At 32.2% G+C, this 14,960-nt stretch overlaps 2 protein-coding genes across 2 annotated transcripts in view; one reads left to right on the top strand and one right to left on the bottom strand.

The window, feature by feature from the left end:
* Positions 1-3,202: 3,202 nt before the first annotated feature.
* The window catches only part of LOC128157124 (uncharacterized), a 36,122-nt gene continuing 24,364 nt past the window's right edge, over positions 3,203-14,960 (top strand). Inside the window, exon 1 of the mRNA XM_052819524.1 lies at positions 3,203-3,326. Within this exon, the coding sequence (XP_052675484.1) occupies positions 3,317-3,326 (10 nt within the window). The 5' untranslated portion in view covers positions 3,203-3,316. The remainder of the gene's footprint in view (positions 3,327-14,960) is intronic.
* Positions 8,022-14,260, bottom strand: LOC128157133 (low-density lipoprotein receptor-related protein 4-like). The gene is made up of 5 exons (XM_052819536.1): positions 14,088-14,260; positions 12,157-12,276; positions 11,571-11,690; positions 9,428-9,544; positions 8,022-8,554 (listed from the first exon to the last, which is right to left on the bottom strand). Exons 1-5 carry the CDS (start codon positions 14,161-14,163, stop codon positions 8,475-8,477), a joined length of 513 nt encoding a protein of 170 aa, XP_052675496.1. The 5' UTR covers positions 14,164-14,260; the 3' UTR covers positions 8,022-8,474.

Below are 14,960 nucleotides of genomic sequence, written 5' to 3'. Positions count from 1 at the left end.
TTTTTAACTATGTTAAAACTCAACCCCATTGTGCCCCACCCTAACCCCAGGGGTCATGATTTTCACAACTTTGAATCTACAATACCCAAGGATGCTTCTATACAGGTTTTAGCTTCCCTGGCCAAATGGTTTCTAAGAAGATTTTTAAAGCATTACTCTAAGTAGTCCTATGTCAAAATTCGACCCCCACTGTGGCCCCACCCTACCCCCGGGGGTCATGATTTTTACAACTTTGAGTCTACACTATCTGAGACTACTTCCATAAAAGTTTCAGCTTTCCTGGCCAAATGGTTCTTGAGAAGATTTTAAAGATATACTCTACATATTTATTGTGGCCACACCTATCGCCGAGAGTCATGATTTTCACACCTTTAACTTGCTAATTGTTTCCCCATGTAATGGGGCGTGACCCTTAATTTTCACAACTTTGAATCCACTTAGCCTTTTCAATGACATTAAGAAATGGGGATAATGCAGGTCACTACATTTTTTAATACCGTTTTCCTGTTTACATGTGGAAGAGTATAAAGAATTGACATTCTCATCTTGGAAAAAACGGACGATTTCCCAAAATGAATAACAGGCTATAAATGAAAATCTAATAGTTTAATGTACTGTGTGGAGTTTAATTATCCATCGCAGCTAAAATACCCCCAAAACATACAACTCACTTCGACTGGCGTTTTGCGTTGGATAAGTAAGGGCTTTTACTTCTCAGGCGTTTTTCTCCACAAACTAACAGAGTTATTTTGCGCAATTACCACCTGTGTTTTGTCTGAAAATATTACGTTCTGCCACTGTTCAGATTGCCAATGTCTTTTTCCTCGACACCAAAAAATTCGGCGTTGTCGGTTGACTTTGCTTTTTTGTCAGAGTTTGCTGAATTTTTCCTCTTGGTCGAACCGATCACCACCCACTTCTGCCTTTCGCGATTTTCCACTTCGGGGACCGTGTTCAACACTTCCCTCTTGGAAGAAATTCTTCAAAATAGGTCTTACTGTACTCGGGTGTATACCCAATGATTCACTTATTTTGTTGCTGTTTAATCCATTTGAATTCAATATTACGATCCGCTCCTTTCAATCTGTTGACAGTTTTCTCTTTTTCTTCGACATTGTTTACATTTAGTCTCTGCACCAGATATCGTCTGCGTATGGGAACCAGAACCGATTCCTTAAATAAATCATACCCCATATAAATTTCAACCCGGATACTGTGCTCCGAACATGCATAGTTACGTGTCAGCATTAAAAATAAAATTTGAAGCAATCACAGTTGTGAATACGCTTTCATTGTTTGTTGCAATACTTTTGGCCTCAGTTTATTTTAGCTTCAATTGTATCACAAATGATTCTCTCGGATACGACACAGACTATTCAAACCTTAATACTCCAGAGGGATGATATTGTCGTTGTCTCAAGAAACCAACATCCAGTTGAAAAATCTTCAGTAGCAATCAACATGGAACTTGTGGCAGGCCCGAGTACGGGCAACCAAGCTCCAAAAGTTTCGCAAGGTCTTCTCCAACTATGTTCCATACGAGTTTGATAAGTGCTATCGAAAGAAAACTAAATATGTAAAGAAAATTAAAATAATTTATATCATAATGAAGACAATACACTTATTGTTGATTGAACGGAAAAGAATAGAAATTATAATATTACCTTTTGCCATATTCATTTCCCAGTGTCCAAGGCCTGGTTGTAGCAATATATTCTGCAAATCAGCAGTCTCCTTGATGACTCTTGATGCAATGACATAAGGAAGGCCATCACACCTTATTATGGACCATGATCTATGATTGGATATACCTACATCGTTTTTAATTTGTTGAAGAACATCCTTAACAGCATCATAGAAGCATGGATTTCTAGAAATTGGAATGCCACAATGATTTCCGGAGGTTCATCATGATGATGCGTTACAAAATTGTATACGTCGGCTTTCACCTCAGATTTTGGTGTGTTTTCCTTACATTTTTGCTTCTTTCTCCTATACACTATAATACTGACATTATCAGAATAGCCGGTCAATTCGTATTTCTGCTCTTTCCTAATGATGGACAATCTATCTGAAATGAAATTTTCCCGGAGTGTGCGAAAAGTTTCGGAGGTCCGAGGAAAAAGGGATATACGCGATTGCCATGGGAAACAGAAATTTGCTTTATACAATGTACAACCAATATCTGATCTGGGCGATAACCCGGGATGAAACTGGACATTGCATTGGTGGAAAGGAAACACATGAATAATTGTAGTAATCGCACTTAAAATCGCTTTTGCGTCAAAGTGTACCCTCCAATTTCTGGCCAACACGTGGTTGTTGTCAGAATATGTTATTACGTTGTTATTTGGAGGGACGTGAACAGAAAGTTTGGAATTTTCACTTATCTAGTTCAGAATTGGACCGCACGAGGAATTCAATGCGCAAACACTTTTATTTGTCGAAAATTAAAAAGACTTCAGGTTTTTTCCAAATGAAAATGGCAAAACGACATTTCTCTTCAATACACAGTACAACTGTTAAATGGAGAAAGCCAAAAGAATAAAATAATTGCTAGACAAGTTTTCCAATTCACAACCTAGAAGTGATAAAAGAATTGTCAATATAATGAAATTTCTGTCTTTCACCCATTTTACAACATTTACTTTTTGTAAAAAGTAATAGTCTTTATACTGCTTTTGCATAGTAGCACAATCAATGTACAGATCTAGTATTTGACTTCCAATAATGGCTTTCAACAACTCTAGCAATTTGATGTTCGATATTTTATTGTTTTTGATCAAATTTATAATTTCTTCAACTTTACTATCAGTGTCTTTGTCAGAATTGCAAAGCAAGTTCTTTTCAGCATAATCTGCACAAGCAGTGCATAAATACAGAGCCCTAGCAGACAGGAAACCACCGCTGCATAGTGCTTCAATAACACATTTTTGTGGATATTTTAAAATCAAGATTTAGTATATCCGAGTGTCTATCGTGTATTTTTCAGCTGCATTTGTATGTTGGAGGCATTTTTCTACAATAAAAAAAATGAAATATCTTAAATAGTGTTAGATACCTTAATTAATTCTATTTTCACCCACTCTGATTGAATTCTTACACCAAACGCGCGCTATACAATTATCATTTAATTCGGATCTCATCATTTTCATTTGCTTACGACAATCAACTTCCGCACTGCACTGCAGCCATCCTTGGGTCAACAGGTTGCTGTTAGACAAACTTGGTGTGTGGATCATTCTTAACAAGGCCAGTAGTAACCCGCACACACACGAAAGGGGACACCTTCGCACAGTTATCTTCATCAATATTGATGATTACAGGTAAGCGCAGCTCTTTTATGACGACTTTTTTGTTGTGATAACCAAGCACTTTCCCGCCACCATGACCCACACTTTTTTTCGTGCGACTTTTTATATTTAGCTTTTTATTTATTAAAATCATATCAAGAAGGTAAATAAAGCTACTACCGGTGGGTTTAAATACCTAAGAAGGTAAACTTAGCTACGTAGCGTATTATAGTGATTGTACTGGACCTGTTATAAATAATAACTCGATCGCTGATTCTTTTTATGGTTAACAGTGGGCAAGATTCAGATCGCTCGCACCCGAAGCGGACATTTATTCATTGCCCTTTCCAGAAGATTTCACGAGGATAATATCAGTGCTGAAATAGAACTGCTAACAATGAATTTTGTAGCCGCAAACACAAAAAGTTCATACAATAAAAGTTAAAGAATTTTAGTCAAGTTTTGGAAAAAACCTACACCTGTTTAATTAGAACCTTCCTAATTTGTGGTGAATTTTCGAATTCTTTGAAATATCATGTATTTTAAGGGTAAGTGAATTTGCATGAAACAATACCAATAACATTCCCCAATATCATTGGTATTCATGACATACAGATAATCAACGACCAATTAATTAGAATTCGTAAGAATTTTGTTTTTTCTTGATATATCATTTATGATATTTGCGTTACATGTAAATGTATCATATACAGGTCAAGAAAAACGCGCTTGCATTTTTGAAGAAAAAGCACATTTAGGACTCCAACGGCAAAATTATCGCATACGATTTATATTCAATGATAAATTGATTGACTAAGGATTAATTGATTCAATAATCATATTGCTAATATCATTGATTTATATTGATTGATCTAACAAGTTGATTGATTATTCATGGGTTGATTGATTGAACAGTCCTATTGCTGAGATAATAATTTACGTGTATATCTATTGATTGAACAATTGATTGTTGATGTAGTGATTGATTGATTGATTTATTGTGCAGCCATACACCTGCTCACCAAAAGGGTGGCAGGTCGGTTGCTAAAATGCATGTTCAATTTCAAAAAATAAGCCAGTTGGTGTTCAGCTGTTGTCTTTTATAAACCCTAAATAATGGATTGTGGTAGACGGTACCAAAATAGACCAGACTTCTCTATTAAATCTACCAAAAATGTGCATGTTGTTCCACCTGAGCAAAATCATCTGCCTTAATTAATGAATCATCAATATAATAAAATGATGACATTCCTTGTTGCCGAATAAAAGCAAAAATTAATAAAAACTCTGGGAGCCGAACCCAGACCAAAGATCAGTGCATTACATTGATACAGAACCCCTTTCCATAAACATTTCGAATACGTCCATTTGTCTTTCATATCAATAGGTACGCTGTTAAATCTATACTTACAAACTATGAATATCTTTTTATTGAGAATAAAACAACATCTAAATTTTCCATCTTCAAATGATGATATAAAATGAAATCTTTCATTTTCATTAAATTTATCACTGGTCTAAAATTACCATTTTTCTTTTCCACAAGAAAAATATTACAAATAAACTGATTAGTTTCAAATTTACTTTTATTTATTGCCCGTTTATTAAGAAATTCCAAAAACCACTTGGTCTGTGATTTCGGTTTGCTGTTGAATGATTTAAAATTTGATTGGGTGTGGAATTTTGTATTGAAATGGAATTTCATGAAACCCGATATTGTGCTCAAAATCCAAGGATCTGAACTTATTTTTGTCATTCTTTTACCTTATTTGCTAAACCACCTGATATTAATTGTACATTGATCACATCTAAAAATTCTGTTGGTATTTGTAGCCCCGACCTTGTCCTCGGCTTAATCTTGAGTCTTTTGACATGCCTCCAGACCGGCCTCTGCCGCCTCCACGAGAGTAGGGACTGTATTATCCCTTCCTCTGAAGTTTATTTTTCTTCTGTACTTATTTGAAATGTTTCTTGGATAACCTGTCAATTGTCTATTTATTTTTGAAGCATCAGTGATTTCTTTTATTCTTTTTATTATGTCAGATGGGGATAATTTTTTTCCTCAATTTGTGTACAATGCAGTAGCAGCACATAATTGCTGAATTTTTTTCTGAACAAATGGCCTTAAAATAAAACAGCGTCCCACATTTAAATCATAAATAGCATTGCATTGCATGCAAGGGTTATTGCGTCTAATACACATGTTTTAGCTTTTTCATTTCCAACTTGTTCGTTTTAAAGGGGATTGGTCACGATTTTGGTAAAAAAAATTATTTTTTCGATTTTAATGTTAACAATGCCTCAGTAAGGCATTTTTATCAGGCAACCAAAATCTGAGTGTCATTTGTTGAGTTATAAGCGAGTTACATAGCCTAAAATTCTTCGCTATGTAAACAAAGCTTTTGTTTACATTTTAAATGTTGAAGTGAAAACTCCAGTTTTAAACTTCAAATGCATGCGTTAATCGTTAGGAACTGTTTATTTATGCTTAAAATGAATAAGAAGATAGACAAATCAGCTGGAAAAAGATGTTTACTGGTACATGTATATTGAAGCTATGTAAACAAAAACAGGACACGAGCCTTGTTTACATGACGAAGAAATGTGAGCCCTATATCTTGCTTAAAACTCATCGACTGGCACCCAAATTTCATTTGATCATGAAAAATACATTCCCTAAACATTGTAAATAATAAAAACCGAAAAATAAAATTTGACCAAAATCATGACCATGCCCCCTTCAAACATTTCTGCCAAACTTATCATCGGTTCAATGGAAAGCCCCAAAATTCTTTGATCATCTTGTAAGGTCCTACATGTATTCCTTTCTTGAACGTTTATAGGTATAAATTATTCGAAATCTCATAATTGAACAAAGGTGGTACCAAGTTTTCGCAATTCTCTGGAATTTTTACATTTTCCAAAAATAGATCAGCTTTCTGAGTACATCCCATATTTATTAATTTTGCCATGTTTTCAGAAATTGGTTCAGAAAATTTTGGATCGTCTTCAAATCTTTTTGGCAGAGAAACAGTTCTCGTCATCAAAAACCACTTCAGGGTCATTATCAACTAAAAATAAATTACTCTCATTGTTAAATTCATTCTGATCAATATCAAGTTACGGAAAAAATTCTTGCATTCGTTCTGGGTCGTTTAATACCGATAATAGTTGGGATGGATTAAACTCTTCTTCTTGATTTTACTTTTTACAGTTTTTTCTTCATTTTTTCATTTGTTGCTCACCTTTTTGATAGAGCTTAACTTTTTAGTTGTCTTTACCTTTTCCTGGTCTGCCGGATTTGAAATTTGTGGCGACAATTGTCGAAGCTGTGCTTCTAGTATTTGGTCGCTCATTTATAGTATCATTGCCATTATGCCCCGTTGCGTCGATCTATGATTCAGAGGCAAAAAGCTGAATTATATCTGTACGTATATTCTCATTCTCCGAGCTGGAGTTTGATACTAGTAGATTGGGCATATTTTCAAACAGACGTTAACACGAACGCCCGAATTTGTTCAAATTCAATAAGAACATAAAAATATAACTAAAGCAGTAAAGTTTTGTGGTCAAACACAGCGTGAGATACCCACACGTACACGTGGCCTTTTACACGAAAGACTCTTATTTTGGCTGTATTTTTTAGAATTTTATTTTGCTGCAAAAACCTACTAGCATGCTAAGTCTGCATGTAACCTAAACTTTTGTCATAAATAAGATTTGAAAAAATCATTGATTTTTGGCAGAGGCAAGATTTCTCTTCTAAGGAATATATAGCTGTTCAAGTTGCGAAAAGGACGACAATAATTCAATCTTGCTTCAATTAAGGCATCTAAACGGCTTTTCCTACTAAAATGAGGCTAACAGAATTTTTTTTAAAAAACATGTTATTATTTGTCATTTTAGTAGAAAATAACATTTTCGTAAAAAAAAATTCAGCATGAAAATTACAGCTTATATTGCTTTTTTAAAATACCTTTGGATGAATAATACTCAGTAGTATAAATAGCTTTTATTTTGATTTCTTTAAACAAGGTACACATGGACTAGTATCGCACAATATTCCATTTAAACCAGAGAAACCTGTAGGCCCAATGAGGTAAAATGTTCCTCTTCTTGACATATGCAGGAAAATTAAAAAAAAATTATAGAATTTAGACCAGACTTCAAAACACCATTCTTGTTTGGTCTTTTATTCTTTCTAGATCTTTATGGCGTTATAGCAATGCGAAAGTAGGTCACGGTCAATATCCTAGGCGTCGCTATTCTTCCAATATAATTTGGCGGTGCGGTGATTGTTCTCTTATAACTCTAACAACCATGTGCATGGCGATTTTTCGCGACCCTTTTGGATTTATAAATTTGATAGCAAAATGATACCGAGTATATCTGTTCTCAGTACATTAACCATATTGTTTTGTCTATCATTCAAAAACATTAAACCAATAACGAAATATATTATGTCATAATGTTTAATGAGCTGAATGCTTTAATGTGTAATGTTGACTAAAATGTCTTAATGTTGCATAATAAGTAATGGATGATATATAGATTATCAATGGTTGAAATTCATAATGCAATGTATAATGTAACCCACAATAATAGTATCATGTATTACATACTGTAATGGATAATGTAATGCGTATTGTAATGCTTAATGTTTTAATGATGGCCATTTATTCATTCGGCAGACCTAAGGCCGTGGCCACGTTCGAAAACAAATTAAAACATATATTAACATTTTACATTTGCCTTTATTGTCTATAATAATCAATACCTATTATAAATATATACTAATTGGACTTCTTTTTTCGATACTCAGTTAACAAGTAAAATTCATTTTATTCTCAATTTTCCAATGTATGCATGGAAGCATAAAGTAGCACATTTAAAAAGTCATACATGTACATGCATGATATGTAGAATCAAACCAAGTCTGGTAATCCGCGAGATTTATAAATAGGTTTTTTCATTCAGCTTTATTACATATTGGCATTCGATGTTGCCTTAAGTTTCATAAGAATTCAATAAAAAATAATCCCTGTAGGCTATTTTCAATATCGATTGATGTCTAATAAATGTTTAATATTTTCAACCTTTTTAATTAATTGAATACATTTATAATACAGTCATCTGATTGGTTAACTAATTTATTCTATTAAACGTAAACGTTTAACCAATTCAAACAGGCTGATACCAAAATCCTGGTGTTCTCTGGCACGTATTTCCACCATTTTTGGACCAATACCATGAATAAAATTCTGAAAGAATAAAAAATAATTCAGTAATCAAGAATAAAAGTTAAATACATTATTATGTACGAATTAAAAGCAAATGTGATTTAAACAGATTGTGAATGTCTACGGAATAACAAAATTGGGCACTAGCTCGTTTTTATGAATCGGCTAGAAATATATACCTACAATTATTTTGTCATGTGCAAAGGACAATAAACTTTAAAGAAAAATTATAAGCAACGTCTTTAGCATTGTTGTACTTTTATTTTTTGGCGCGTTTCATTAGCAGTGACTAATATTGTTGCAGAAAACTTTTTTCCTGTTGGGTTTAAAAAAAAATGAAATTGCATGTTAAAACAAAGGTTACAACACAAAATCAAAATAGCCACCTTAACGTCACCTAGATACAATATTTAAAAAAAATACTAGTATTGCAATTTTAATAATAAAAAATTTAGTTGTAATTAAAGGAAAAAAAATTATAGCCAAAGGCATGCTGCTCAGGTGGTAATAATTAACAAATTATAGGTCGGTTGATTTGAAAGCTTTTCAAATATTTGTTTCCTATCATTTCAGTACATTACTTTAGCAAGAGATTGTGATAACGAAGTCGTCAAAGAACAAAGAAGAAACTAAAAATATGTCTATTTGTATCGAATTTTACATTGATACATATGTCTCTCAATTACAGTGTCTGTATGAATTTTTCTTGTGTTATTGAATAAGTCAAACAAAAAAAGAATGCCATCCATGAATCCATATACATGTAAATGTTTATATAAATATTCAGAACTAACTCTTAAATGTCTACAAACATTTACGTGTATAGAATGATAATAAAGCCATAACGCTAAATAAAATTAAAGCCGTGGATTTCTTGGAAACAATTCCACATACTCCGAATACAGCATTGCCTGTCTTGTCCTCCACAGAGCCCTGTCTTGTATCGCCCGTCACAGGGGGAGCCTGTGGTATAACACCTACCTCCAGACTCATGGCAGCGAACATCAGCATCTACAAACGCAAAAGAGATAAAAACTGTAGCTGCTTTATCAGTAACTTCAGCGTAACCGTCTGGATAATTTATAGTTCAGTGGAAACCTAAAAATTTTCTCATGGTAAAATTTTCATTAATATTGTAAAAGAATGACTTGACGAAGTGTTAAATTTCTAATGACATTTTTTTCACTTTAACTGCAGTTTTGGTCAGGTTCTTCGACATTTAAATTTTATTTTATGGAATGAGAAAGAAACTTTTTAAAATATCACTTTTTTTTGTTTGTAAGTAAAATGGGAAAATTGATTTGACTGCAAAGAGAGTATTTTATATTTCAAAACTTGATCTCAATTGATGTGTAATATAATCATGAATAAACACATGACGAACTTAATAAAAACTTTGTTGGAAAATTAAAATTGTTAATCTTTAATATCTTTTAAATCTATGGATTAAATTTAAAGAATAATACATAGTCACATACAGCACTTATGAAACAAAAATATTTTAAACAGAAACGAAAATGCAAACTTAGACAAATTGCTTATTATTTAATTCGATCCGCATTCGATCGCAAAAAAAAATCATCCCGGTCAGAATTATTTTAAAATTGAAATTATATAGAAAGACTGCAGTTTATTACGAGCAATTGGTATGCATTATGCATTTTACAACTATACAATCTTTCTTTGCGAAATTGTAATATATTGTAATTTTCTATTTCCATTTAACTGTATAATTACATCTCAACTGATTGCGTAAAATTTAAAGTTAAATTCTGTTATTTGCTTATCAAATGCATTTATTATCTTATCTGTATATATATTGTTCCACAGATCATTTGATATTTCAAATTCTTTTGGTCGTTTTGCTTCAATTTTTAAGTATTGGTTTTTGTGTCTTTTCTGATTACAAAATTTTATAACAGAAATATGATTATTGAAGATCTGGCTATTTCATTTTTCCGCAGAAATAAAGTATGGCTTTTCAATTTTAGTATTGTTTACATAGGAGTAATCTACATTCAACCCTCTAGCATTTTTGATTATAAGATATTCGCACAGATAATTTCTTTTTGATTTCATATTTTCTTTAGTATCATGTATCTTTTATACCATCTATTATAACAAATTATACCACCTTTTATCCACGATTCTAGGAAAAGTGGTTTTTCCTTACATTTAATATAATTATTCAACCACAAGTTTTCGGTGAGCTGATTTCATGATACATTTTGGGAATTACATTCATCGAAATTGCAGATAATTTCTTTGTAAAAAATTTTGGGAATTAAAATTTTTTTTTTAGATAATTTGGTTTAAAAAATCACTTGTTTGTATTGTACTCTGATTTGTCAAGTCCACCAAGCGTTAATATCCACAACAATTTGATGTGATATAGCTGTTTATAATCAATTTTAACAATGGCACCCATTTCTAAATTACCCAAATTTGATAATTAATTTTAGAAAAAAAAACAAGAGGTTTTTCAAATTTTATCATTGTCAATAATATTTGCACGGGGGTACTAAACATTTCTGAGAGGTTATTACAGAAAATACTGTAAACATACTTTTTCGTTGTTAATGTATTGTTAAAATGCACATCTGTAATTATAAAACTAGGATTTCCGTGGTAATTTTCGAGTACAGGAATACCTTAAAGCAGTATTAGCTGCATTTTCATGCTGATTTTTTTTTTACGAAAATATTATTTTCTACTAAAATAAAAAAAAATCCCATGATTTTTAAAATTTCTATTGGCCATATTTTTGTGGGAAAAGTCTTTAGGAACCCCTAATTGTAGCAAAATTGAATTATTGTTGTCCTGTACAAAAATTGATCTGCTATATATTCTTTAGAAGAAAAATCTTTCTTCGTACAAAAAATTAATGACTTTTTCAAATTTTAAAGACCATAAACGTTTTAGTTGCATGCAGACTTATCACACTAGCAGGTCTTTGCAGTTTAATAATATAAAAATACTGTAAAAAACACTGTGACTCATATTGCTTTAAGTAAGATTAATTGACATCAAGTTTTACTTGGTAGACAACATCGTCTGTTATTTCCTCCACCACACAGAAATCGAACGTAGGAGCGCCCGCATGGAAGTTCGTCCTCCTGACATATACCTCCTTTTGATGTACAATGTACATCTTTATCTGCAAAAAAAATCGACAGGTTTTAACTTTTTCAGGCTTCATTCTTTGTTACAATTTTTCTAATTTTTTTTTCTATTTATCATTCTACTCGCCATCCCACAATTTTTTGTCAATTGACTTTTTTCTCATAGATATATTCTTATGTATATTCTTCCTTTGTATAAAATATACTAAAATACACAGCAATCTTACAGTACATAGCTATTTCATGATTCTAGTTTAGAAAGAAACTGTAACGAAAAAATAATTTTAAACAAACTTGAACCGATTACGATTAAAATAGAACTAAACCCGATAAAAATCATTCCAAAATTTAAAATGCTGCAGTTTTTAACAGAGAAATCAAAATGCTTTTAGTGTTGAAATAAATGTGAAGATTGGATCATTAAACTAGATTGCATATAATTGCAAATAATAATCATTATGATTTCTTAAAAGAATTACAAGACTAATTCTACTTTCTTACCAGGTAAGCAGCACTGCACTGAGGAATCATCAGAACAAATATTATTCACAAATTGTGAAGGATATTCACACGGTGTTGTTGTCGCCTGGCAAATCCCGCCTTGGTCTGTGCATTGAGCTTCTGTAGAAAGTAATTATAACTTGAAATTTGGTCTAAGAATAAAATTGACTATCTTAAAGGGGGTATTATTTTTCTGAAGTATCGAAATATAAGGGTATGGAGAAATCACGTACACTTTATTCATGAGCTAAATACCACGTGACGCTGTTCTAATTAATATTCATGTCTTCATATTGTCTCCCTTACGAATGAAAATTACATACCTTTTATGTATGAAATGTGTGTGATTATGTCAAAACTTTCATTTTTTTAATGAGAACATGTGTGGGGGCAATGCATAGATTATTTGTGTATGTTTTGTCACCACAATCAGTGATTCACACTTCAAATTCACTTTGAATGCCTCTCTATCCAACCTTTATAGATAATCTAAAAATAGGACTATATCGACTGAAATAAGTAAATAAATAAATAAACAGCTAAAAATATCAGCTTGAAACAGAATAGAATTAAAAACTGAAAAATTTCATTTAATTTATATACGATAATTCCTAAATAGAAATATGCAATATGCCCAATGATTCAATATAAAGCCTAAATGCCTAGTTGCATGTCCGATAGCTTACTGGGAGAGTCTTGAAAAATGCTAAATTGAAAGTAAAAAGGAACGACAAGACTTTTTTAATTTGAGTCAAGATTTCTGACACAACTAGTTTGCAATGTAAACTTTGTTGTAAATATATGAGGAACTACTTTACCTATAAATGGCAAGTATATATATTTTAAAAATAATTCCAAAATCCTTTCTTGACGCCTTTCATCACTAAAACACACTTCCTACAACGCCCCGCTTCGATTTTTCAGGTTCAAAAGGAACCACCATCTCAATATCTATTGTAAACAAAACAAGCACATTCCGATCCTGGATGAAGTAAATGACAAAACCAAATGAGGAGAAAATATTTCCGAAATACTTATCTTTAAAAATTTGTGATTTTTCTCATTCCTTTCTATATTTTCTAATGTACTAAAAATCGCCATTGTGATTACAAAATGGCCGCTATGCAAATTAGTAAAATGTACACCTTTCCTCATATGATTATTTTGCGGTGTTAAGAATTTTAAAGATCATTCTTTTTTCTACAAATGTACAACCTTGGTTATCAATGTGTAGAAAAACATGGATATACATATATAATATACACTTAAACACGATTGTCGCATAAATTGTACGCGACTGTGTTGAATATTAAAGGACATAAAAGCTGAACTTTTGATTAAAAAAGGAGGAGGTTTATTTGTTGAACATAAAGGTCTTAGGCTAATCAGATGTTACAACACAAAAAATTAATAATTTGTCAGATGATTAAAAATGCAAACATATAACGCCAAAATAATAATCATTCTTTTATGGTTACATTTAGTGATAATAATTATTTTTATCTCGGTAAAGAAACATTTTAATTTTAAAATAAGATCTTTACAATTGGCCTACTTCTTCCATCTCTCTCTCTCTCTCTCTCTCTCTCTCTCTCTCTCTCTCTCTCTCTCTCTCTCTCTCTCTGCTTTGTCCAGAACAAAATTTAATTTCATTTTTACTTATATATCTAATAACAATCAACCGACTCCCTATTCGCAGTCGGTAAATAGCTGTGTCTACTTTCTAGTTTAATTTGTCTTTTTGAAACTTCATTTGATTTTAATTTTAATATTTATTTTCCAATCCAAGAAACATGGAAAGAATCCTTCCGAACCGCCATATATTATAATAAGCGTTTATCTACTTTATATAAATGCATTTAATTGAAAGAAATTGTGTCAAGTAATAGCTGAGTCAAAAGGCAATCATCATTACTTAATAAAATACTTACCTGTTGATTGAGCACATGGTAATGAGCACACCAACAGAAGGAACAAAGTAATGCTTATGGAGACAAAATCCGACATCTTAGGTCTTCTGATTCAGGTATACAATAACTTTAATTTTTCTCTATATTTATTGAGATAGAAAAGTAGCCGGGCAAGGCAATCGGTACGATCGAGGTTCAAGTAGCAGTGACTAGCACGATGCATATTCCTGTTTATTTGTAGATCCTGTTCGACGGATATCAAGATATTGTTTTTGAACTACATTTTTATCAGAAAATGGATCAAAACAATAAAATTTCATATGTGTGGGTAAAATGCAACTTCCTTAACAATAAATTTCATAACTGAGCAAAATCCATAATATATTTTATTAGCTCACCCGAGCTAAAAGCAGACGGTACCTTTTCAAATCATGTATTTTCAGACACCCCTCTGTCTGTTTCTCTCTTGCGAACATTTTTTTTATATATTTAATCAACTTTCTCTTCAGAACTACTGTGTTAATTTCATTTAAACTTGACATCCAGGATAATTTGGTGAGGGGTATTTAAAGAGGTGGAGAACAGTTTAAGTACGCACGCTTTCGCGCAGCGTTTCATTTCCATTTTGGCGTCATCTTTTTGCATGGTTGACGCCACTGCGTTATGGTATAACTACAGATATTGAGCGAATTTTGTCGAAATAGCTCGTTTAAGGCGTAAAACTATTACTATATTGTAGCATTATCATAAATGTCTTGAAGTATAAGCTATAATATTTGGGCTCGGGTCAAAACTTGAAGAGGGTTCAGCAAGCCTAGCCCTAGCTTAGTACATGTATTTCAAGACAGTATCCAAGTATTTTATATTAATGACCCTTGATATGTGATGTTATAT

Source organism: Crassostrea angulata, chromosome 1, assembly GCF_025612915.1.
Source record: "Crassostrea angulata isolate pt1a10 chromosome 1, ASM2561291v2, whole genome shotgun sequence".
NCBI classification, from domain to species: Eukaryota; Metazoa; Mollusca; class Bivalvia; order Ostreida; family Ostreidae; genus Magallana; species Magallana angulata.
The sequence above is the reverse complement of the archived record's forward strand: the minus strand, read 5'-3'. Positions and strand labels throughout refer to the sequence as shown.